Source organism: Lepus europaeus, chromosome 3, assembly GCF_033115175.1.
Source record: "Lepus europaeus isolate LE1 chromosome 3, mLepTim1.pri, whole genome shotgun sequence".
NCBI classification, from domain to species: domain Eukaryota; kingdom Metazoa; phylum Chordata; class Mammalia; order Lagomorpha; family Leporidae; genus Lepus; species Lepus europaeus.
Genome location: NC_084829.1, coordinates 97,555,011 through 97,582,165, shown reverse-complemented (window position 1 = coordinate 97,582,165; position 27,155 = coordinate 97,555,011). Strand labels below are relative to the sequence as shown.

The 27,155-nt window shown below is 39.0% G+C and overlaps 1 protein-coding gene across 1 annotated transcript; it reads left to right on the top strand.

The window, feature by feature from the left end:
• MCHR2 (melanin concentrating hormone receptor 2) lies at positions 1–27,155 on the top strand. The gene is made up of 5 exons (XM_062187235.1): positions 1–182; positions 17,168–17,377; positions 22,390–22,584; positions 24,243–24,362; positions 26,855–27,155. The coding sequence occupies exons 1-5, from the start codon at positions 1–3 to the stop codon at positions 27,153–27,155; spliced, it is 1,008 nt and encodes a 335-aa protein (XP_062043219.1).

The window sequence follows — 27,155 nt, the reverse complement described above, 5'->3', positions numbered from 1 at the left end:
ATGAACTCATCTCATTCATTGTGTTGGAACACCTCTTTGGAACTTTTAAATAAATCCTGGAATGAAGAGTTTGTTTATCAAAGCCATAGAATTATGGATATCTTCATTCTCCCTTCCATGATTGGAATTATCTGTTTAACAGGACTGATTGGCAACATCCTCATAATATTCACTATCATAAGGTAAGGGATTTTTTTTCTTCCATCATTAATATAGTCACATTCTGAACTCCAAAAAAGGAATTATATCTTCTGTAGGATTGTGCTTAATGAAATCATGTGTGGGAAATATTTTCCTAAGATAATTAAAGAACAGTCTAGTTATTTTGTCATACATTAAGGAATATCTAGGTTGCAGATATTAAAATGATAAAACTTAATCTAATGCCCTTTGCTGGATATGTGAATTTTTTAAGAGCAATAACTCGCAATCTCAACCTCATGTTAGATTCACCTATGGAGCTTTTAAAATTCTTACTATTTTTTTTTAACTTTTATTTAATGAATATAAATTTCCAAAGTACAGCTTATGGGTTACAATGGCTTCCCCCCTCCCATAACTTCCCTCCTACCCGCAACCCTCCCTCCTCCCGCTCCCTTTCCCCTTCCATTCACATAAAGATTCATTTTCAATTCTCTTTATATACAGAAGATCAGTTTAGTACATATTAGGTAAAGATTTCAACAGTTTGCCCATATAGCAACACAAAGTGAAAAAACTACCATTGGAGTACTAATTATAGCATTAAATAACAATGTATAGCACATTAAAGACAGAGATACTACATAATAGTTTTTTTTTAAAAAAATTAATTAATTTTCTATGCCATTTCCAATTTAACACCAGGTTGTTTTTTTCATTTCCAATTCTCTTTATATACAGAAGATCAATTCAGTATATAATTAGTGAAGACCTCATTAGTTTGTACCCACACAGAAACACAAAGTATAAAAATACTGTTTCAGTACTAGTTATAGCATCACTTCACATTAGACAACACATTAAGGACAGATCCCACATGGGGTGTAAGTACACAGTGACTCCTGTTGCTGACTTAACAATTTGACACTCCTGTTCATGGCGTCAGTAATCTCCCTAGGCTCTAGTCATGAGTTGCCAGGGCTATGGAAGCCTTTAGAGTTTGCTGACTTTGATCTTATTCCGATAGGGTCATAGTCAAAGTGGAAGTTCTCTCCTCCCTTCGGAGAAAGGTACCTCCTTCTTTGATGGCCCCGTTCTTTCCACTGGGATCTCACTCACAGAGATCATTCATATAGGTCTTTTTTTTTTTCCATGATATCTTGGCTTTCCATGCCTACAATACTCTCATGGGCTCTTCAGCCAGATCCGAATGCCTTGAGGGTTGATTCTGAGGCCAGAGTGTTGCTTAGGACATCTGCCATTCTACGAGTCTGCTGTGTATCCCGCTTCCCATGTTGGATGGTTCCCTCCCTTTTTGATTCTATCAGTTAGTATTAGCAGACACTTGTCTTGTTTTTGTGATCCCTTTGACTCTTAGACCTATCAGAGCCATCAATTGTGAGCTGAAATTGATCACTTGGACTAGTGCGATGGCATCTGTACATGCCACCTTGATGGGATTGTGTTGGAATCCCCTGGCACATTTCTAACTCCACCATTTGCAGCAAGTCAGATTGAGCATCTTCCAAATTGTACATCTCCTCCCTCTCTTTTTCCACTCTTAAATTTAACAGGGATCACTTTTCAGTTACAATTTAAACACCTAAGAATAATTGTGTGTTTATTACAGAGTTCAACCACTAGTACTAGAACAACAACAACAACAACAAATACTAAAAAGGATAAAGTATTACATTGTACATCTAAAGTCAGGACACGAGCTGATCAGTTCATTGTTGCTTATAGTGTCCATTTCACTTAACAGGTTTCCCCTTTGGTGCTCAGTTAGTTGTCACCGATCAGGGAAAACAAATGATATTTTTCTCTTTGGGACTGGCTTAATTCACTCAGCATGATGTTTTCCAGATTGCTCCATCTTGTTGCAAATGACCGGGTTTCGTTGTTTCTTACTGCTGTATAGTATTCTATGGAGTACATGTCCCATAATTTCTTTATCCAGTCTACTGTTGATGGGCATTTGGGTTGGTTCCAGGTCTTAGCTATTGTGAATTGAGCTGCAATAAACATTAATGTGCAGATGGCTTTTTTATTTGCCAAATTAATTTCCTTTGGGTAAATTCCAAGGAGTGGGATGGCTGGGTTGTATGGTAGGGTTATGTTCAGGTTTCTGAGGAATCTCCAGACAGACTTCCATAGTGGTTTAACCAGTTTGCATTCCCACCAACAGTGGGTTAGTGTCCCTTTTCCCCCACATCCTCTCCAGCATCTGTTGTTGGTAGATTTCTGAATGTGAGCCATTCTCACCGGGGTGAGGTGAAACCTCATTGTGGTTTTGATTTGCATTTCTCTGATTGCTAGTGATCTTGAACATTTTTTCATGTGTCTGTTGGCCATTTGGATTTCCTCTTTTGAAAAATGTCTCTTGAGGTCCTTGGCCCATTTCTTAAGTGGGTTGTTTGTTTTGTTGTTGTGGATTTTCTTGATTTCTTTGTGGATTCTGGTTATCAACCCTTTATCTGTAGTATAGTTTGCAAATATTTTTTCCCATTCTGTCGGTTGCTTCTTCACTTTCCTGACTGTTTCTTTTGAAGTACAGAAACTTCTCAATTTGATGCAATCCCAAATGTTAATTTTGGTTTTGACTGCCTGTGCTGCTGGAGTATTTTCCAAGAAGTCTTTGCCTGTACCTATATCTTGCAGGGTTTCTCCAATGCTCTCTAATAATTTGATGGTTTCGGGTCATAGATTTAAGTCTTTAATCCATGTTGAGTGAATTTTTGTGTAAGGTGAAAGGTATGGGTATTGCTTCAAGCTTCTGCACGTGGAAATCCAATTTTCCCAGCACCATTTATTGAATAGACTGTCCTTATTTCAGGAATTAGTTTTGGATCTTTGGTCAAATATAAGTTGGCTGTAGATGTTTGGATTGATTTCTGGTGTTTCTATTCTGTTCCATTGGTCTATCCATCTGTTTCTGTACCAGTACCATGCTGTTTTGATAACAACTGCCCTGTAGTATGTCCTGAAATCAGGTATTGTGATGCCTCCGGCTTTGTTTTTATTGTACAGGATTGCTTTGGCTATTCGAGGTCTTCTGTGTCCCTCAGACTCATTAAGGATTTCTGGGGATGGGGCCCCTGCTACCACTTTATTTCCTGGCAATAAGAGCTATCCTAAGAACCAGACATGTTTGGACTGGTGAAAGAGACTCTTCTTCACTCAGATAGGCAAGAGAACCTATTTGATGACCTAAAGATGCAGAAAGTCATACATGTTGGCTGGTCTTCCCCAAAGTAAACTGTTCCTGAACTGAGATGTATGTCCCCAGTGTCTCCCATCATTGCTCCACATCTGCCTCCTACTTCAGGCAAGAGCGTAAGGTTTAATCCGAAGAAAAAGAACTATTTATTAACATCAACTTGACTAAATGGCTTTAGAATTAGTGCATAATGCTCCTTAAGCATTGACATCTTTGCTATCATGATTATTTTCACATTTAAATTTTGCTGATTTTATCAATATAAGATGTTAAATCTTTGTCCTGGTCTCTTGCAATACTACATCATCATTCTTTTTTTTAAATTTTTTATTTTTGACAGGCAGAGTTAGACAGTGAGAGACAGAGAGAAAGGTCTTCCTTTTTCCATTGGTTCACCCCCCAAGTGGCCACTATAGCCAGCACATTGTAGCCTGCGCACTGCGCTGATGCGAAGCCAGGAGCCAGATGCCTCCTCCAGGTCTCCCATGCGGGTGCAGGGCCCAAGGACTTGGGCCATCCTCCACTGCCTTCCCAGGCCACAGCAGAGAGCTGGACTGGAAGAGGAGCAACTGGGACAGAATCCAGCGCCCCAACCGGGACTAGAACCTGGGGTGCCAGCACCGCAGGCGGAGGATTAGCCTATTGAGCCGCAGTGCCGGCCACATCATCATTCTTAAAAATGTTTTCCTATATGTAAATCTACTTCAAAAAATTAATGAAAATTGTATTTGTAGATAAGTTTATTTTGGTACATAAAATTTTGAAATTGATGTATGGTGTTTGATAATATGCATCTTTCATAAATTCTGAAGACCTCCTTATATGCATTGATTTTAAATTATTTTTCCATCAAAAAACTTATCTTTTATCCTATTTTTGCATGAATTTTCTGAATACCCATATATGTTACAAAAGATGTTCTGGAATACTTCCTAAAATGTATTTTCATCATTCCATTAGCACACACCTAAAAAAAGTTTTTGTGGGCCACTTAAGGCACAATTGTAAATTAATTTAACCCTCAAAATAGTAGCTCTATTATTATACCCATTTGAGACAATAGGCTTAGGAGAGTAAATAAGTTGTAAAACCCCACAAAGCTGAGTAGCAACCCTGGCAAATGAACCCTAATCTTCTAATTCCAAATTCTAGGCTCTTTGCTTCATACTAATGAAAACAAATGTACCAACAAACTAAAAGCTGGTTGTTGGATTCACGGTACAGATGGAAGAATCCTCACAGTACCAAGTATGAGCAAGAAGAGCCTTTGGGATGGTGATGGAGATAGTATTCACTATCCCTCAGGAGGCTCACAATCAATCACTTTCCCCTGATGGATTCTTATCAACCACCCGCTTCCAAACTGTTTTTGGTCAGTGTTGCTGCAGTTAAATATAGAAGGTCAATGAATTTTTTAAGCATCATCCATAACTTAACACTTATTTAGAACATTGGAATTTTTAAGAATTACTTTAATCATTCCTTATTGTATCCTGTAAAGCTATTTTTGAATATTGAGCATTTTGAACTATTTTTAAAGAAATTATTTGAAAGGTGGAGTTACAGGGAGGAAGAGGCAAAGGCAGAGAGATATTCCATCTGCTGGTTCACTCCCCAGATGACTGCAAAAGCCAGGGTTGGGCCAGGCTGAAGCCAAGAGCCAGGAGCTTCATCCAGGTCTCCCCCAAAATGGGTGTAGGGAAACAAGAGCATGAGACATTTCTGATGCTTTCCCAAGCACATTACCAAGGAGTTGAATCGGAAGTGGAGAAGCTGGGTCTCTAATCGGTGCCTATATGGGATGCTGGAACCACCTTTCTCTTACAAAAAAAATAATAAATTTAAGTGTTTAATCCTTCTTGACTTGATTTTGGTATATAGTGAGAGATATAGATCTAATTTCATTCTTCTACATATTTGCATCCAGTTTTTTTTTAACTTTTATTTAGTAGATATAAATTTCCAAAGTACAGTTTATGGATTACAATGGCTTTCCCCCCCCCATAACTTCCCACCCACCCACAACCCTCCCATCTCATGCTCCTTCTCCAATTCCATTCATATCAAGTTTCATTTTTGATTATCTTTATATATAGAAGATCAATTTAGTATATATTAAGTAAAGATTTCATCAGTTTGCCCCCACACGGAACACAAATTAGCAAATATTGTTTGAGCACTAGTCATATCATTAATTCAAGTTGAACTACACATTAAGAACAGAGATTCTATATGGGGAGCAAGTGCACAGTGACTCCTGTTGTTGACTTAACAAATTGACACTCTTGTTTAGGCGTCAGCAATCTCCCTATGCTCTAGTCATGAGTTGCCAAGGCCATGGAAGCCCTCTGAGCTCGCTTTGATTTTATTTCGACAAGGCCATAGTCAAAGTAGAAGTTCTATCCTCCCTTCAGAGAAAGGTACCTCCTTCTTTGATGGCCCGTTCTTTCCACTGGGATCTCACTTGCAGAGATCTTTAATTTTGGTTTTGTTTTGTTTTTTTGTTTGTTTTTTGTTTTTTGTTTTTGTTTTTGTTTTGTTTTGTTTTTTCCAGAGTGTCTTGGCTTTCCATGCCTAAAATACTCTCATGGGCTCTTCAGCCAGATCCGAATGCCTCAAGGGCCGATTCCAAGGCCAGAGTGCTGTTTAGGACAACTGCCATTCTACGAGTCTGCTGTGTATCCCGCTTACCATATTAGATCGTTCTCTCCCTTTTTAATTATACCCGTTAGTATTAGCAGACACTAGTCTTGTTTATGTGATCCCTTTGACTCTTAGAGCTCTCATTATGGACTATTGTGACCTGAAATTGATCACTTGGACTAGTGAGGTGGCATTGGTACATGTAATCTTGATGGGATTGTATTGGAATCCCCTGGCACATTTCTTTTTTTTTTTTTTTTTTTTCAATTTATAATAATGTATTTTTATTTTTATTTTTTTTTTATTTTTTTTTTAACTTTTATTTAATGAATCTAAATTTCCAGTGTACAGCTTATGGATTACAATGGCTTCCCCCCCCCCATAACTTCCCTCCCACCCGCAACCCTCCCCCCTCCCGCTCCCTCTCCCCTTCCATTTGCATCAAGATTCATTTTCAATTCTCTTTATATACAGAAGATCAATTTAGTATGGGGAAAGTCAGCTTAAGCATGTCCCAAATTGTACATCCCCTCCCTCTCTTATTCCCACTCTTACATTTAACAGAGATCACTTTTCAGTTAACTTTAAACACCTAAGAATAATTGTGTGTTAATTACATAGCTCAACCAATGGTATTAAGTAGAACAAACAAAAATACTAAAAGGGATATAGTATTAAATTGTACATCAACAGTGATGATAAGGGCTGATCAAGTCATTGTTCTTCATAGTGTCCATTTCACTTCATCAGGTTTCCTTTTTGATGCTCAGTTAGTTGTCACCAGTCAGGGCGAACTATATGATATTTGTCCCTCTGAGACTGGCTTATTTCATTCAGCATGATGTTTTCCAGGTTCCTCCAGGTTGCTGAGGAATCTCCAGACTGACTTCCATAGTGGCTTTACCAGTTTGCATTCCCACCAACAGGGGGTTAGTGTCCCTTTTTCACCACATCCTTGCCATCATCTATTGTTGGTAGATTTCTGAATGTGAGCCATTCTCACCGGGGTGAGGTGAAACCTCATTGTGGTTTTGATTTGCATTTCCCTGATTGCTAGTGATGCTGAGCATTTTTTCATGTGTCTGTTGGCCATTTGGATTTCCTCTTTCGAAAAATGTCTCTTGAGGTCCTTGGCCCATCTCTTAAGTGGGTTGTTTGTTTTGATGCTGTGTAGTTTCTTGATTTCTTTGTAGATTCTGGTTATCAACCCTTTATCTGTTGCATAGTTTGCAAATATTTTTTCCCATTCTGTTGGTTGCCTCTTCACTCTCCTGTTTCTTTTGCAGTACAGAAACTTCTCAATTTGATGCAATCCCAAATGTTAATTTTGGTTTTGACTGCCTGTGCTGCTGGAGTATTTTCCAAGAAGTCTTTGCCTGTACCTATATCTTGCAGGGTTTCTCCAATGTTCTCTAATAAAATTTGGTGTCGGGTCATAGATTTAGGTCTTTAGTCCATGTTGAGTGGATTTTTGGGTAAGGCGAAAGGTAGGGGTCTTGCTTCATGCTTCTGCAGTGGAAATCCAAATTTCCCAGCACCATTTATTGAATCGACTGCCCTTGCTCCAGGGATTGGTTTTGGATCCTTGATCAAATATAAGTTGGCTGTAGATGTTTGGATTGATTTCCGGTGTTTCTATTCTGTTCCATTGGTCTATCCACCTGTTTCTGTACCAGTACCATGCTGTTTGATAACAATCGCCCTGTTGTGTGTCCTGAAATCAGGTATTGTGATGCCTCCGGCTTTGTTTTTGTGGTACAAGATTTCTTTACCTATTCGAGGTCTCCTGTATCTCCATATGAATTTCTGCATCATTTTTTCCAGATCTGAGAAGAATGTCTTTGGTATTTTGATTGGTATCGCATTGAATCTATAAATTGCTTTTGGGAGAATGGACATTTTGATGATATTGATTCTTCCAATCCATGAGCATGGAAGATTTTTCCGTTTTTTTGTATCCTCTTCTATTTCTTTAAGGTTTTGTAATCCTCATCTTGGAGATCTTTAACGTCCTTGGTTAAGTTTATTCCAAGGTATTTGATAGTTTTTGTAGCTATTTTGAATGGCATTGATCTTAGAAGTTCTTCCTCAGCCGTGGCATTGCCTGTGTATACAAAGGCTGTTGATTTTTGTGCATTGATTTTATATCCTACTACTTTGCCAAACTCTTCGATGAGTTCCAGTAGTCTCTTAGTAGAGTTCTTTGAGTCCCCTAAATACAGAATCATATCATCTGCAAAGAGGGATAGTTTGAGTTCTTCCTTCCCAATTTGTATCTCTTCCCTTCAGTGAAAGGTACCTCCTTTTTGATGGCCCTGAGAAGTCTGATATTAACCCAATTGATTTTCCTTTATATATAACTTGATGCTTTTCTCTTACTGTTTTCATGATTCTCTCCTTGTCTTTAACTTTTGACAATTATGTCTTGGAAGAGATCTTTTCTGCTTGAGTATACTTGGGGTTCTTTGAGCTTCTTGTATCTAGACGTCCATGATTTTTCAAGATCTAGGAAATTTTCAACTATTATTTCATTTATCAGGCACTCAATGATTTTTTTCGTTCTCCCCTTCTTCAGAAATACCTATCATGTGGATATTTGGTTGTTTAATGTTATCCTATATTTCATTTAACTTTCTTCATTCTTTTTAGTTTTTTTCTCTTCATTTTTGTCTGACCGGATTATCTCAAATTTCTTGTCCTCAAGGTCAGAAATTCTTTATTCCCCTTGGTCTATTCTGTTTTAAATCTCTAAATTGTGTTTTTATTTAATTGTTTGAAGATTTTATCTCAAAAATTTCTATTAAGTTCTGCTTAATGAGTTCTGTCTCCTTAGTAATACTTTTACTCACGTCATTCATTGATTTCTTCATTTCCTTAACCTATTTATATTCTCTTGAATATCTTTTAGTTTCTTTATAATCATGTTGAATTCTCTGTTATTTCATAGATTTCCTTCAGTTCAGGATCTAATTCTGAAAGATTATTGTGTTATTTTAATGGCATCATGCTACCGTGTTTCTTCATGTCTCTGTGTTCCTATGTTGACATCTGCCCTTCTGATGTATTTGTTCCTTCTTTTTTATTGAGTAGGTTTTATTGGAAAAGAGTTTATGGCTTAGCTGGAATGCAGGGTATCACTTGGCTTGTTGCTTTGGTTTTGGGTCTAGGTAAGCCCAAGAGTATAATTTCTGAATAACTTCTTTTGTGTTAATCAATGTCAGCCATGTCTATAAGTGACATAGTGGGCTAGTCTACTGCAGTTTGTAGGGATAGAAGTGTGGCTTTGAGAAGAATAAAGGTTTCCTTGGGTGTGTATCTTTGGTCCACAGAAAGTTCAGTGAAACTCAAATTTGATAGCCAGGGCCTTCCTTGTACTTTGTGCTGAAAGATAAGGGTGGCTGTCCCATTGTACTACTGGCAAGCTTGAGTGATGCTGGGGCTTGTGGCACCAATTTTTGTGGCTCTAGGACTGTGTGATATGGATGGAAATCTTCAGGTCCTGCTAGGAGAGTCCAACTGGTGCTGTGGCTTGTAATATCAACAACCCTAGTCCTAGGGCTAGGGGATGTGAACTGAACCCTGCTCCAATCCTACAGGATGACTACAATGTATACAGGAGATTTTCCTCTGAGAGCATGAGTCCAGAGAGGTGGAGTACACATAGGTTCCCTATCAACACCAAGTAGATTCTAGTGTCAATGAGAAATTTAGAATGAATTTTTATAGTCCTGGTATTGCAGAGTATTGTGGAGTCATTACCCAGATCTCTCAGGGTGAGAGTGGATTTTTGGGGGGTGTGGTGGCTTCTGGTGCATGAGCGTTAATTCTGGAGTTAATACCCCCAAAGTCCCAGAGTTACAGGATACAGGGAATATGTCATTTGCTCTACATGTTTACTATGATGCTGGTAGGTGAAGAGGTGTATGTGTGACTTTCCAATGCTGAGCATGGTGCTCTGTGGGAATGAGGGAGGAGAAGGAAGAAAGGCAACTTCCCTGCTCCAAGCCCAGCAGTTTTGCTAGACCCCAGTCCCCTCTCCAGGCTAAAGGAAAAGTCAACAGGTGACTGTGGAATTCCCTCTAAACTAAAACTTCCAGCATCAGGCAGGGCACATGACAATTTCTTCCTACTTTGACATGGTGAGATGGTGGTTCACAGCTGGCAATTGTCTGTGCTACATGGCTGGCTGCAGTGGTGTCCCTGTCTTCTCTCCTCTTGTACTACTGAATCTTTATTGTTATTTTCACTTCTTTGCTACAAATTTCCATCAGTCGGATTCCTGCAAACATAGTCCCTCCTTTGTTCTTTTCATATCCCAGAGCAACTTAAGTTAGTGTGGCTATACCCTATTCAGCTGTCTTGGATCTCTCCTGTAACTTATTTTACATTCTTCAAATTAGTTAACATTAGATATGGTTATGTCAACCATATGGAAAACATGCTAGCCCAAATTACAATTGGTCTGTATTTTTTATTTTAAATGTTTGGGTCATAAGAGATAGTAATCTAATGAAGGCTGACAACAGGAAATATGAAGATAAATTAGATATTTAAAAAGAATTTTGGTTGTATGTTAGAAATTTTACAGTACCTATTTATGATTCTATGCTGTCACTTTAAATAAAGAAACCAATAAAACACTTCATGTGCCTTTTACATTGCCCTAGCACCCTATGTCCAACTAAATACAGCATTTGCTTCAGAATGCTTTCATTTAATACTCTTTAATTGTCAGTTAATAGTCTGTACTGTCCTCAACAACAGAATGGCCATAATTCATTACCAGTAAGTGATAGGTACATTTCCAATGAAGAATAAGGAACATGGATCAAATTGCTATGATTGGGATGGACCTATCCACCAACTTACAGTTTATACACCCAATTAAAATGCCAATAACATCTATTTTTATGCTAAGGTTTATGATTTCTTTAGTTTTTTTAACCTAGAAACCTTTTATTTGAGGCATACAATCTTCATGCATTTCATATATAAAAATTTAGGAACATAGTGATTCTTCCTGCTCTAACTTCCCTCCTGCCTGCCCACACTCTCATCCTTCTTGCTCTTCCCTCTCCCATTCCCATTCTTGTTTTTTACAAAAATCTATTTTTAGTTAATTCTATACTCATCAGATTAACCCTACACTAAATAAGGAATTCAATAAATAGGGGCCAGTGTTGTGGCATAGTAGGTTAAGCATCAGTTTGCATCTCTAGCATGCCAAATGGGAGCCAGCTCTCATCACACTTGCTCCATTTCCAATCCAGCTCCTTGGTGATAACCTAGGAGAGCAGTGGAATATGGTCCAAGTGCTTGGGCACTTGTACCCACATGGGAAACCCAGAAGAAGTTCCTGGCTCCTGGCTTAAGATCAGCCCAGCTTCAACCATTGCAGCCATTTGGGGAGAGAAGCAGCAGATGGAAGACTTCTCTGTCTCTCCCTCTCCATGTCTATAACCCTGCCTTTCAAGCAAATAAATAAATCTTTAAGCAAAGCAGTTCAACAAATAATATGAAGAATAAAAAAAAAAATACTGTTCTTCAACAGTCGAGACAAGAGATGTCCAACACCATCACATCTGAAAGTGTCAATTGCTCTTCTATAGAGAACATTTTAGATACTCTATTAGTTACCACAGATCAGGGAGAACATATGGTATTTGTCTTTTTGAGACTGGCTTATTTATATAAATTGTTTCCAGTTGCATTCATTTTGTTGCAAGTGACAGGATTTCATTTTTTAAGCACTGTGTAGTATTTCATAGTGTGTATATACTATAATTTCTTTACCCAGTCTTCAGCTGATGGACATCTGGGTTGATTCTATATCTTAGCTATTATGAATTGATCAGAAATAAGCATGGGGATACAGATAATACTTTCATATCCTGATTTATTTTTGTTTGGGTAAATTCCCAGGAGTGAGAAGGCTGGATATGGTAGGCTATATTCAGATTTCTGAAGTACCTCTGTACTGTCTTCCACAGTGGCTGCACCAGTTTACATTCCCACTAGCAGTGAATTAGGGTACCATTTTCACCATATCCTTACCAGCATTTGTTGCTTATTGTTTTCTGTAAGAAAGCCATTCTAACTGGGGTGAGGAGAAACCTTATTGTTTTGAATGGCTTTTTCCTGATGGCTAATGATTCTGAGCATTTCTTCTTGTGTCTGTTGGCCATTTGAATTTTTGAATTTCCTTTTTGAAAAATGCTGTTCAAAACAACAGGAGTCCCTGTGTACTTACTCCTCATGTGGGATCTGTCCTTAATGTGTTGTCCAGTGTGAATTAATGCTATAACTAGTACTCAAACAGTATTTTACACTTTATGTTCTGTGTGGGTGCAAACTGATGAAATCTTAATATATACTAAATTGATCTTCTGTATATAAAGATAATTGAAAATGGATCTTGATGTGAATGGAATGGGAGAGGGAGCGGGAGATGGGAGGGGTGTGGGTGGGAGGGAAGTTATGGGAGGGAAAAAGCCACTGTAATCCATAAACTGTACTTTGGAAAATTGTATTTACTAAGTAAAAGTTAAAAAAAAAAAAAGAAAAGAAAAATGCTGTTCAAGTCCTTTGCCCATTTCTTAACTGCATTGTTTGTTTTGTTGTTCTTGAGTTTTTGAGCTCTTTATAGATTCTGGACATCAACCATTTATCAATTGTGTAGTTTGGAAATATTTTCTCCCATTCTGTCTGTTGCCTCTTTGCTTTGCCGAGTGTTTCTTTTGCAGTGCACAAGTTTCTCAGCTTGATATAATCCCATTTGTCAACTTTGGCTTTGATTGCCCATGCTTCTGGGGTCTTTTCCAAGAAGTCTTTGCCGGGGCCAGTGCTGTGGCATAGCAGCTAAAGCCACTGCCTGCAATGCTGGCATCCCATATGGGTGCGGGTCCTGCAGAGTTTCCCCAATGTTCTGTAGTAATTTGATGATATTGGGTTGTAGATTTAGGTCTTTGATCCATTTTGAGTAGATTTTTGTGTAAGGTGTGGGGTAGAGCACTTGCTTCATACTTCTGCACACAGAGATGAAGTTTTACCACCACCATTTGTTGAAGAGACCTTGCTCCAGGGATTGATTTTAGCTCCTTTAACAAAGATAAGTTCATAGATGTGTGGATTGATCTGGAATTCCTAATATTTTCCATTTGTCTATACATGTGTTTTTTGCCAGTACCAGGCTATTTTGACTATAATTCTCCTGTAGTGTGTCTTGAAATATAGTATTGTGATGCCTCTTGCTTCATTTTTGTTGTATGAGATTGCTTTAGCTATTTGTGTCTCTTGTGTTTCAATATGAATTTCAGCATTATTTTTTCTAGATCTGAGAAGAATTTCCTTGGTAAAATACCAAGAATTGTGTTGAATGTGTAAATTACCTTTGGTAGTATGGACATTTTGATTATATTGATTCTTCCAATTAATAAACATGGAAGATTTTTCCATTTTTTTGTGTCTTCTTCTATTTCCTTTTTAAATGTTTTGTAATTCTCATCATAGAGATCTTTGACACCCTTGGTTAAATTTATTCCAAGGTTTTTAAAATTTTTGTAGCTATGGTGAATGGGATTGATCTTAGAAGTTCTTTCTCAGCCATGACATTGTCTGTGTATACAAAGGCTATTGATTTTTGTGTGTTAATTTTCTATCCTGCCACTTTATAAGACTCTTATGAGTTCCAAGAGTCTCTTAGTGGAGTCTTTTGGATTCCTATATATAGAATCATGTCATTTGCAAATAGGGATAGTTTGACTTCTTCTTTTTTAATTTGTATCCCTTTGATTTTTTTTCTTCCCTAATGGCCCTGGCTAAATCTTCCAGGACTACATTGAATGGCAATGGTGACAGTGGGCATCCTTGACTGGTTTCAGACCTTAGTGGAAAAGCTTCCAACTTTTCCCCGTTCAATAAGATAATGGCAATTGGTTTGTCATATATTGCCTTGATTGTGTTGAGGAATGTTCCTTCTATACACAATTTGCTTAACATTTTCATCATGAAATGGTATTGTTTTTTATCAAATGCTTTCTCTGCATCTATTGAGATAACCATATGTTTTTTTTCTACAGTTTGTTAATGTGATATTTCAAATTTAGTGATTTGTGAATGTTGAACCCTCCCTGCATAACTAAGATAAATCCCACTTGGTCCAGATGAATGATCTTTCTTCCATGTTGTTGCATTAAAATTAGCTAGTATTTTTTTGAGGATTTTTGCATCTATGTTCATCAGGGAAATTGGTCTATAGTTCTCTTTGTTGTACCTTTTTCTGGTTTAGGAATTAAAGAGATGCTGGCTTTATTGAGGGTATTTGGGAGGATTCCCTCCCTTTAAATTTTTGACTTATTTTTTGGAAAAGCAGATTAACAGAGAGGGAGAGACAGAAACAAAATTCTCTCCCACCCAACCATTAACCAAATCACCTCAACAGCCAGGGCTTGACAAGGCTGAAGTTGGGAGTCAGGAACTCCATCAGGGTCTCCCACTCTGGTGTCAGGAGCCCTGATATTTGGCCCATCATCCACTGCCTTCCCATGTGCATTATCAGGGAGTTGGACCAAATGCAGAGCAGCCAGGACACAAGCCACCACTCTCATATGGATTGTTGGACTCGCAAGCAGTGACTTAACCTGTTGTGTCACAATGCTGGCCACCATGATTTTTTTTAATATGGAGCTCTTTCTAACTGACCTAAGTATCAATCTCCTGTCCTGTTCTCCCCTTCTCCCAAATTCATCAATCCAGAGAGGACAGAGGATGAGAGAACAAGGCTCCCTGTCTAATCTTAGATTTCCATTGTTCTTCTCATGTCTCATCTCCCTTGATCATTCTGGTATGTGCCACCAGGCTCCTGGGGCAAGGAATCAACTTGTTTTATTAGTGGTATCCACATGTCCAGAGTGTGGTTGCTGAGTAAGGACTCTGTGGTAGATATTTTGTCACACAGTTTATGTTCCCATGGTCTGGATAAATATGTCCTCACCCAGTATGATCTTTCTTCTTTTTTTTAACTTTTATTTAGTAAATATAATTTTCCAAAGAACAGTTTATGGATTACAATGGCTTTCCCCCCTCCCCCTGATAACTTCCCTCCCACTCACACCCCTCCCATCTCCCGCTCCCTCTCCCATTCCATTCACATCAAGATCCATTTTCAATTATCTTTATATACAGAAGATCAATTTAGTATATATTAAGTAAAGATTTCATCAGTTTGCACCCACACAGAACATAAAGTGTAAAATACTGTTTGAGTACTAGTTATAGCATTAATTCACACTGGACAACACATTAAGGACAGAGATCCCACATGAGGAGTAAGTACACAGGGACTCCTGTTGTTGACTTAACAATTTGACACTCTATGGCATCAGTAATCTCCCTAGGCTCTAGTCATGAGTTGCCAAGGCAATGGAAGCCTTTTAAGTTCGCCAACTTCGATCTTATTCAGACAAGGTCATAGTCAAAGTGGAAGTTCTCTCCTCCCTTCAGAGAAAGGTACCTCCTTCTTTGATGGCCCCGTTCTTTCTACTGGGATCTCACTCGCAGAGATCTTTCATTTAGGTCTTCTTCTTTTTTTTTTTTTCCAGAGTGTCTTGGCTTTCCATGCCTAAAATACTCTCATGGGCTCTTCAGCGAGATCCGAATGCCATAAGGGCTGATTCTGAGGCCAGAGTGCTGTTTAGGACATCTGCCATTCTATGAGTCTGCTGTGTATCCCGCTTCCCATGTTGGATGGTTCTCTCCCTTTTTGATTCTATCAGTTAGTATTAGCAGACACTAGTCTTGTTTGTGTGATCCCTTCCAGTCTGATCTTTCACATGATAATGTGACAACTTAGAAATAAAGTTCATTGGGGCCGGTGCTGTGGCGCAGCAGGTTAACACTGTGGCCTGAAGTGCCAGCATCCCATATGGGTGCCGGTTCTAGTCCCAGCTGCTCTTCTTCCAATCCAGCTCTCTGCTATGGCCTGGAAAAGCAGTAGAAGATGGCCCAAGTCCTTGGGCCCCTGCACCTGCGTGGGAGACCTATATATGCATGTGTCTTAGTTTTTAGAGTAACAAAGCTTATCTTTTAATTGCACTTTTCTACAAACTTTTGAGGTCCCATAATATAATTGGTGCTTAATTAATAATATTATTATTATTAATTATCATTAATTAATAATAAAAATGGTGTTTGTTGAACTAATGAGCAGCATCTTCCAGATAAAGTTGTTCCCCATATATTATTATTGAATATGACAGCTCCTTGAAGATAGGGATCAGTTGAATTTTAAACTTAGATTTCTGCTCTAAGAAAATTCCTTCACCAACAGGTAAGGATACCCCATCTGGGTTACATTGCCTTCACTACTCCCAGCAGCAGACATAAGCTCAGTCTTAGTGGTATCTATGGGTTTACTCATTTCAAATTCTTCTCCTCACTGTCTGGATTTCAAGATTTTCATTAGTAGTCTTTGCTATTGGTTTAGACTTTTCTAGAACATTTCTAATAGTTGAAATCTTAACAGTGGCTACACCTGCAGTGGGGGAAAATGCATTATACAGTGGAAACTATTTACTTTCACTTCTCAGGTGTTTTAGGTCCTCGGAATGAGTTGTTGCCTCGGTGTACTTAAAGTTAGTGTAATTTGTCACTGCAGAAAAAGTTATCACAAAACTTAGTGGCTTGAAACAATGAATATTTACTATCTCACATAGTTTCTGAGAGTCAGGAATCCAGGAGCAGTTTAGCTGGTTTGTGGGGTCTTGAAGTCTCTCATAAAGTTTCAGTCAAGCTGTTCTCCTGGGTAACAATCATTTGAAGATTGGACTGGGGCTTCTGGAGGTACTGCAAGGGAGCTCACCCACATACTTGACACCCACATTGCTGAGTTCAACATTCAGAGAGAGAGAAAATTGAGTTCTACCAATTAAAAGGAATATCAATGAATTTGGGGACATATTTTTAAAGCACCATAGTTAGTTATAAGATAAATAGTTCAAAAAGTTTAAATGTACACAAGACTATGCCTTCCTCTGTGTATTTGTGTAGGTTTTCCTTTAACTTTTAAAAATCATTATGGCTATTAACTTTTTCTGACAGTTGGCATATATTGAAGGAGGTACTTACATTCAATATCAGTTCCCAGTTTCTCTCCATTTCTTTCAGGTCTAGAAAAACAACGATCCCTGATATTTATATCTGCAACCTGGCTGTGGCTGATTTGGTCCACATCATTGGAATGCCTTTTCTTATTCATCAGTGGGCCCAGGGAGGAGAATGGGTATTTGGGGGGCCTCTTTGCACCATAATCACATCCCTGGATACCTGCAACCAGTTTGCCTGTAGTGCCATCATGACTGTAATGAGCATGGATAGGTAAGTGAAGAGATTTTGAAATACCTTAACCTAATTCAGAGGCTCCTATGCTCCCCCATGTTCTTTCCAACTTCAGCAATGTCAGTGCTGGATCCTAATAGCAAAGCTCCACTTCCTTTGTTTGTTTTATTGTAGGAGGACCTAAGAACATTATTTCAACTTTCACAGATGTGTATTTTCATTAGGTAGGTATCATTCAGACACCAGGACTTCCACAAACAACTCTCCCCAAATAGAATCAGGGCCTGAAAACAACCCCAAGACACATCACAGTGAGATGCCATCTCCAGAACAACCCACTCAAAATCTCCATCCACCTTTAGCTTCCCACCCAGCCCAACGCATGTGGTCGCCCTTGTTCGGATCTAGCCTTTCTTTCTCTCTTGCTTCAGTATATTACATAATTTATGTATGTATGCGCATATTGTTATTTGTCTAGTGCTCCATCTCCTCAACAGTAAATCCCACAAAGGCAGGGTCTTTGTCCACGGATACAACTCCCAGAAGTATTGCTGAATGAATGAAAAAGTAAATATATCAGTCTTGAAGGGTGCATTAAACTTCCTAGACCCATCTAGGACTTCTTCCTGAGCTCTGCATCTTTCACCCTTGCAAGTGGCCATTTGAGGTGGGGAAATGATGAAAAATTCTTTAGATAGATAAACAAAGTGATGGCAAGATTTATATAAATCATTCACTTTGACAGAAATGAGCAATGTTGGTAACACTTTATGTGTTTTTCTATCCTATGGCTTTTCTGCAAAGGAATTCTCACAGTAAAGAAGGTGCTTCTCAATTTAGAATTAACACCACATTTTTAAATCCATTTACTGATGCCAGCCAATGTGACTGTGTTTTGAGAAGTGCCTGTGAGCTAGCCAGGGCTCCAAAACCAGGCAGAAGGCCCTACACTGTCCAGACCCACTGTAAAGTAACAACAGGACTTTCGAATAGCAATCCCATTCTTGGGGACAATAAAAACTCCTTCGGACCTGATATCTTTGACGACAGGAGAATATTGGCTTATTTTAAAGGAAGGTATTTGTCTTCTTGCTGTAAACCTTTTACTACAAATGAAACAAATGGACTAGAAATAAAACCTATGGACATTTTCTGCCTTTGTGCAAACCAACTGTACATAATTCCTAATGTTGACAAGTCATACACATGTGTGTTACATGCCTGAGTGGTGTTTTTGTTCTCTCTTAATATGGCTGCACACAGCACACTAAAATTTTGCTTAAGACATTTAGGTGGATCCTTTCCTCCTCCTGGCCCTCATTCTAGAAGTTCGGCTGGTAAGAGACAATGGAGATTCTGTAAAACAGAACCTTTTACTTCCTGTCATTTCTCATAATTCTTACCCCACCTACTAAGTTTATCAACATTCAACAAAATCTGCAAGTTTGTAAAATAAGCCAGTCCCAAAGGGACAAATATCATATATTCTCCCTGATTGGCGACAACTAACTGAGCTCCAAAGGGGAAACCTGTTGAAGTGAAATGGACACTATAAGAAACAATGACCTGATCAGCTCTTGTCCTGACTCTACATGTACAATGTAATACTTCATCCATTTTAGTATTTTTTTCTCTGTTTTGTTCTAGTACTATTGGCTGAACTCTGTAATTAACACACAATCATTCTTAGGTGTTTAAAGCTTAACTGAAAAGCGATTCCTGTTAAATATAAGAGTGGGAATAAGAGACGGAGGAGATGTACAATTTGGGACATGCTCAATTAGACTTTACCCAAATGGTGGAGTTAGAAATGTGCCAGGGGATTCCAATACAATTCCATCAGGGTGGCATGTACAGATGCCATCTCACTAGTCCAAGTGATCAATTTTAGTTCACAAATGATCACACTGATAGGTCTAAGAGTCAAAGGGATCACACAAACAAGACTAGTTTCTGCTAACATTAACTGATAGAATCAAAAAGGGAGAGAAAGATCCAACATGGGAAGCGGGATACACAGCAGACTCATAGAATGGCAGATGTCCTAAACAGCACTCTGGCCTCAGAATCAGCCTTAAAGCATTCGGATCTGGCTGAAGAGCCCATGAGAGCATGGTAGGCATGGAAAGCCAAGACACTGCCGCAAAACAAAAAAAAAGAAGAAGAAGAAGACGTAAATGAAAGCTCTCTGTGAGTGAGATCCCAGTGAAAAGAACCAGGCCATCAAAGAAGGAGGTACTTTTCTCTGAAGGGAGGAGAGAACTTCCACTTTGACTATGACCCTGTCGGAATAAGATCGGAGTCAGCAAACTCAAAAGGCCTCCATAGCCTTGGAAACTCATGACTAGAGCCTAGGGAGATTACTGACGCCATAAACAAGAGTGTCAAATTGTTAAGTCAATAACAGGAGTCACTGTGTACTTACTTCTCATGTGGGATCTGTCCTTAAATTAGGGTCCAATGTGAAGTAACGCTATAACTAGTACTGAAACAGTATTCTACACTTTGTGTTTCTGTGTGGGTCCAAACTGATGAAATCTTTCCTTAATATATACTAAATCAATCTTCTGTATATAAAGATAATTGAAAATGGATCTTGATGTGAATGGAATAGGAGAGGGAGCGGGAGATGGGAGGGGTGTGAGGGGGAGGGAAATTGTGTGTGGGGGGGAAGCCATTGTAATCCATAAACTGTACGTTGGAAAAAAAAAAAGAAATGAGGTTTTCTTTGTTAGACCATAACCAAATGTCAGTGCCATCTGTATGCCTTATTGTTCATATATTTAAATAATTTTAATTGCCAAATAAATGGATCATATATTTCAAATGCTTCTAACAATTTTCATTTTAATTTCTCTGAGTAGTAATAACTTCAAGTATACAGGATATTTAATAGTGGATTCCTGTCTACATAGCAAAATATAAACATCCATAGCATTTAAAATATGTGCCTCCAGATGAAAACTTCTTAAAACTTTCACTAGAGGTTGTTTTGGTAAATACATTCTCTAGAGGATCACAAGTCAATAAGCAAGAGATACTTGCTGGGCATCTAAACTGCTACTCTAGATGCTACCTGCATCCCCTACTCAGTGGCAAGGTTTGAGTCCCTGTCCTGTTCTTGATTCCATTTTCCTGCTTATGCATACCCTGGGAGGCAGCAGATGGTGGCTCAGGTAGCTGGGTCCCCTGTCACCCAGGTGGAAGACTTTGACTGAATTCTCAGCTCCTGCCTTCAGCCTAGCCCAGTCCTGACTCTTACAAGCACTTGGAGGTAAATAACCAGATGAGAGCTCTGAGCTCTCTCTCACTCGCTCTCTCTCTCTCTCTCTCTGCCCCCCATCTTCCTCCCTCCCTCTCCAATTATAAATAAGTAAAATGCTATAAAAAATAAACAGGAGGCAGAATTCCCAGTTCATTTATTCCTTCAATAAATACTGATTGACCATACATCATACACTGGAGAGTGCTGGACACAGAGGATACAATGATCTTAAACTAATAGTTAAGGCCCCTACCCTCCTATGAATTCAATTCTACTGGTATAGACAGACATTAAGTGAAGACTCATGTGAATAAACATATATTTCCACACAGTGATGTGTACAAGAAAAAGGAAACACCCTTACAGGCATGGCCCCTTACATAGAGCAGGTGGCCAACAAAGGCTTCTCTGAGAAGGAGCCAGGAAACAAGGGCTTCAAAGAAGAGTGGCAGGAAAGGCATGGCATGGGGATACAGATGGAGAAAGACTCTGTGGGTCGTGATAAGAATTCAGAATTTTTTCTGAATTCAGAATTTCATCTGAATTTTATGCAGAATGACAGAAATCCATTGAAGGGTTCTGAATCTGGGGAGGGGTGCAATCAGAGAAGGTTCCCTCACTGATGCAAGACTCCATCATTGTTTGCTTCGGTCAGAATGGTGGCTGGCTGCAACGGGATCAGGATCACTGCCTCTTGCCCTGCCCCAGCAGTGATCCTGACCCCACTGCAGTCAGTCATCATTCTGAATGTAGGTGCAGTGTGCAGAAGCTGGGGCAGTTGAGTTTCCTGGCCAAAAACCTTTCCTTGTTTGCCCAGTGGTCCCTTAGCTGAATGCAAAACATCATACCTCTTGTGCAAAATGAAAGAGAAAGAGAGCAGGGAGGTTTTCATTGTTGTGAGTCTTCATTAAGTAGCTATACAAAAACTTGGAGAAAAGGAAGCAACCATTGAAACCATTTTTTTTTTCATTTGATTTCTACTAATTCCCATCCCCCAGCAAAACTGTGATTTGTCAAATATGTTTCTCTTGAGTCCCAGCTCTCTTTTTTCATCCTTTAGCTTTTGGATTGCTCTGAAAAAATTATTTTCGGATTTGCTGTAGGATGAGATGTATTTGATATGTCAAGATTTCAACTTTGATTAATGATGATCCTTTTTTTCTGGATCTAAAATGGAAGAAAAGAAAAAGAAAAACCCCTCCCCATGAAATTAGCCCATTTCCTCCCTCTGGCCTCTGGCCTGGGTTCCCAGAAGAATTTACATCCTCCTCATGCTTTTTCATCCTCTCAGTGGTTTCTGTGAACTAAACTTGCAGAGCCTGGGGATGCTATGGTAAGGCCAAGTGAGCAGCTGCTTTTCTGATGCTCCTGCACCTCGTCTTGCTGAGGATTCTCCCGTCAGCACCCACAGTTTCTTCCCTCCCGCCACTACATCAGAAAGTCCTAAAGGGATGAAGGTCAAAAACAAAGTTTTCTAGTGCCTCGTTTACAATGGAAGCACCTCTGTAAAGAAAGAGTTTGCACTGTGGAATTCTACCGTTGTCAGTATGTTTCGGGCAGGGACAGCTGTTTCTGTGAGTGGTTTATTCAGACTTGCAGGGTCAAGAGTTGTTTTCTCTACAGGTACCAGCCAGCTCTTAAAAAATATAACTTTCTTTTGCCCTCATAGAGGTGTGCTTCAAGGAAGATAATAATACTAATAATTTACTCTTGCCGTGAACCTTTCATCCTTGGAGCTCAGTGCTTTTATTGATTGTTTCCAAACCCTTCTTAACTGGCTTTGCAGGTACTTGGCCCTCGTCCAACCATTTCGAGTGACGAGTTGGAGAACAAGGTGCAAGACCATTCGCATCAATTTGGGCCTTTGGGTAGTTTCCTGTATTCTGGCATTGCCCGTCTGGGTCTACTCGAAGGTCATCAAATTTAAAGACGGCGTTGAGAGTTGTGCTTTTGATTTAACATCCCCTGACGATGTACTCTGGTAAGTTGTTAAAACTTAAGAAAAATAGAGTTGAATTAAGTTGTGAAGCACTTCTTCCTCCTTGTCAACACGTGAGCAGCCTCCAAGAGTGTCCTTGGAGATTCTCCCTCCCCCCCTCCCCCGCACCCCGCCATCTCCACACTTCATTTTCTGCTGTATGCAATCCAGGTGATAGCTTGATTTTAACAAGAGGGTAGCCTTTTGAAAAAGATTTTGAATTTGATCATGTAACCTCAGTGGGTGCAAATATATTTAAATATGGATTTTAAAGATCCGTGGCAGACAGACATGGCTGGAGTGCAGCAAGCCAGAGAGGAGCATTTCCAAGAGAGTTTAAGTGTTCCCCGGACTCAAACCTCATCAATTTTCCATTGTAGTTTGTTTGAATTGTGGTAAACTCTTCTCCCAAAATATGTTCAAGTTCCAACACCCCCTTTACCTATCAATGTGACCCTATTTGGAAATAAGTTCTTTGTAGATATAATCAAGTTAAGATTAGGTCCTACTGGATTTGAGTTGGCCCTCAATCTGATGGCTGGTGTCCTCATGAGCAGAGGGATACACAGAGATGCACAGAGGGAACTCATGTGCAAAGACATGGATTACAGGGAGCAGTTTATGAGACAAGCAACACCAAGAGGTTAACCGGAACCACTAGAAATTAGGAGAGAGCCATGAAGTAGATTCTTCCTCAGAACCTCCAAAAGGAAAGAACCGCATCAGCAGCTTGGCTTTAGATAGCTAGTTTCCAGAACTGTTAGATTCTGTTTAATTTCTAAACCAATGTAAAGATGAGTAATACTGGGGCTGGCACTGTGGCAAAGTGGGCTAGGCCTCTACCAGCAGTGCTGGCATCCCACATGGGCACAGGTCTGAAGCCTGCTGCTCCTCTTTCAATCCGTCTCCCTCGTATGGCCTGAGCCTCTGCACCTGCGTGGGAGACCTAGAAGAAGTTCCTGGCTTCAGACAGGCTCAGCTCCAACCATTGTGGCCATTTGGGGAGTGAACCCTTTCTCTCCCTTTCTCTGTAATGCACCAAAGTATACTTAATCCTTTTTTTAAAGATCTGATTTATTTATTTGAAAAGCAGAGTTACAGAGAGGCAGAGGCAGAGAAAGATAGAGAGGTCTTCCATCCACCACCTGGCCCACCCAGCCAACCTGAGTTCACCTTCCTTCACCGAGACCAAGGTTCTACCAAGAAGGAGGATACCTGGTACCTGCGCAAGAGTGAAGTGGCTCACCTAAGAAGTCTCCTTGAAAGAGCATGAAATAAAAACTAGCTAATTTCTCAAGAGATCTCATGCCCTTTGAGAAGCCATCCAGAGTCTTGAGATTACAAGCCTGGGTTCTGGAACCCAACTGCTTGCCTAGGAAAATACCACCTCTACCGCTTAATGGGTAACCTTGGACAAGCCACACAACCATTCTGGGCCTCAGTTTCTTCTTCTGTCATGAGGATACTTACAACTTTGTACTCATAAGGTTGCACAGATCCAGTGGGTTAAAATATGCAAAGCTATGCAACAAATGCTACTGCTGCTTCTTGTTATTGGTAATAACACTAAAGGTAATGATAAGCATAAGTAAATGCCAGTTCCTAAAAGAGTGGATATAACAGCAGCAATTCTCTCTCTTTTTCTGCCTCTCTTCCCACAGGTATACACTTTATTTAACAATAACAACATTTTTCTTCCCTTTACCCTTGATTTTGGTGTGCTATATTTTAATTTTATGCCATACTTGGGAGATGTATCAACAAAATAAAGATGCCAAATGGTAAGTGTTTGCCTTGTTTTGCTAAATTTCTTAAAATTCAATGTTCTTAAAATTCAATTCTGATATCCCAACGTATCTACAACAAATCTTAAGCATTGATCACTTGAAATACACCCCACTTAGGTATGATGGGCATTAATATGTCTACAAAATGTATTTACTGAAAATAGGAATACTCTGAGACAGTTATTCCAGGATTTGTCAGTGATAAATGTTGAAGTTATTGATGCTGTGAATTCACAAAATGTAAACAAAACACAAGATTCTATTGTATCTGTCATAAATAATGTTATTTAAATGTTTTGGTTGTACATTTTGCAAAGTTGTATATATACTCAAATATCATAGATGTTGTGTGCAACCTTTCAGTTGTTTTTAATTTAGAGAGGGATCTCAGTAATATTAGAGGGAAATTAACTAGGAGTAAATAAAACCAAAGACTGACTTATAGATGATACATTTGGAAAGAATCGTTAAAGACTCTTGTCTCTAAAACTTCATGAATAATTTAAATGATCTTAACTTGAAATGGTGCATAGTAAGTTGTTCAAATGAATATAGTCAGTAATTACATAACATTCTGTGTTAAAAAACATTATTCAGATTAATCTTTGGAGTAGATTTTTGTGTTTCCTTTGGCAGGCAAGTTGCTGGATTTCCCTGCACACCATCTATAACATTGTGAAGAATAAAAAATTACTATATGGTGAACAATTGAATCAAAGTTTGTGGCAAACCCCAGAACCAAAAGTTTAAGTAATCTGTTAGCTCACAACATTTCTTCCCACTTAGCTTTATGAAATTCACTGGAAGTCATACATTATTAAGGAGTAGTCTGTTTAGAAAAGGAAAAGGCAGCAGCCACAGTTATAAAGAATTTTGAGCTTCTAAACTTATAATAGAGTGAACTGGTGACAAGGTTGAAATAGATTCAAATGGAATTCTAAGGCACTGACTGCTGAAAGGGCCGTTTGGGTCCTTTTTAAACAGTTTTGTAAATTAGTTTTTGTAAATTAGATCACGTTTTTCCTTTACTTGGAAATGCTAGGAGAATTTTATGAAACAAAGCTGCTACCATCCAGTAATGCTTCAAATGCAAGAAGTAGGAGAATGGTGGTGCCAGCTCTGCTAAACAGCAGGGGAATCGTTGTCTTGGGTTTTCAGTTCCCATGTTTTTTTTTTGTTTTGTTTTGTTTTTAATGTTATTCCCAGGGCTTCTTCCATCATGTTCCAGGGAAATTTTTATTAAATGTCTAAATATGATATAACATAATAAAATATGAGGAATTTAAAGCATTTTGTATCTTAGAATCTACTTTCAAATTATATAAAAGTATAAAGATGACAGAGTTACAGAGACTGAGAAGATAGATAGAGAGAGAGAGAGAGAGAGAGAGATCTTCCACATGCTGGTTCACTCCCTAAATTTTTGCAATGGCCAGAGGTGAGCCGATCTGAAGCCAGAAGCGAGGATCTTCTTCAGGGTCTCCCACATGAGTGCAGGAGCCCAAGCACTTGGGCCATCTTCCACTGCTTTCCCAGGCACATTAGCAGAGAGCTGGATTGGAAGTGGAACAGTAGGGTGGAACCAGCGCCCATATGGGAGGCAGCTTTACCTGTTACAGCACAGCACTGGTCCCAGCACTTTACTATTAACGAATCTAAATCCTTAATTGGATTTTACTAGTTTTTCCATTAAAATCTTTCTGTTCCAAGGTTCAACCAAGGCTAATACATTTTGTTTGTCAGGTCTCTCCTGCCTCTTCTGATTTGTGACACTATTACTCTATCCTTGCTTTTCATGATTTTGATAGCCTTAAGGAATACTGGCCATGTATCCTCTAGAATGTTTGTCATTTTGGGTTTGTCTGGTAGTGTATCATGATTAGATTATAGTTATATACATTATTGAAAAAAATAAGCTCTTTCCATGACAGTGTAACATGGCTCACACAATAGCTACATGACACATCTGTTGATCTTAGCCCTGGTTGCTTGGTTAAAGTAGTGTTTTCCAGGCTTCTCTACTATTTGGTTATCCTTTTGCCTACTCTTCTTTGGAATTGAGTTCCTAAGTATAGCCCACATTCAAGAGAGAAGGGAAAAAGTTGGAATTTGGCTCCTTCTCCCAAAAAGGGGGTGTCTGCATATATTCACATTAAGTAAAGAAAATTTGACTTTGCTCTTTTTATTCAATCATTTATATCAGTATAAATTTGTGTATGTTTATTTCACACTTTGAGTAATTCAATACTATCTTATTTGTTTACTTTCTCAAAATGTTCCGGCTTTGAAAACTTTGGGAATTTTTTAATAGGAATGAAAAAAAGAGTCTTTTCATAATGCTCTGTCTGGGTAAGTAGAAATATGAAAATGAGCTTCATGTCTCACTACAAAGCCATTATAAATTGTCAAAAAAAATTCTAGGAAATCATTGTCCCATAATTTCTATGGTTGCTCATGTTCTCTCTACGTCAACATTTCCTTTGTAGCCACAATCCAAGTGTCCCAAAGCAGAGAGTGATGAAGCTGACAAAGATGGTGCTGGTGCTGGTGGCAGTCTTCATCCTAAGTGCCGCCCCCTATCATGTGATACAGTTGGTGAACTTGCAGATGGAGCAGCCCACGCTGGTCTTCTATGTGGGCTATTACTTCTCCATCTGTCTCAGCTATGCCAGCAGCAGCATTAATCCTTTTCTCTACATTCTGCTGAGTGGAAATTTCCGAAAACGTTTGCCTCGACTACAGAGGAAGGTGGCTGAGAAGGAAATCATACTGGAATCAAGCTTTTAG

Excerpts from the sequence above, each read along its gene's own strand:
- MCHR2 (XM_062187235.1), top strand. The coding sequence starts at position 1 with ATGAACTCATCTCATTCATTGTGTTGGAACACCTCTTTGGAACTTTTA. Across the intron at positions 17,378-22,389 it reads ACTGTAATGAGCATGGATAG|GTACTTGGCCCTCGTCCAAC; the intron begins GTAAGTGAAGAG and ends CTGGCTTTGCAG. Across the intron at positions 22,585-24,242 it reads TCCCCTGACGATGTACTCTG|GTATACACTTTATTTAACAA; the intron begins GTAAGTTGTTAA and ends CTCTTCCCACAG.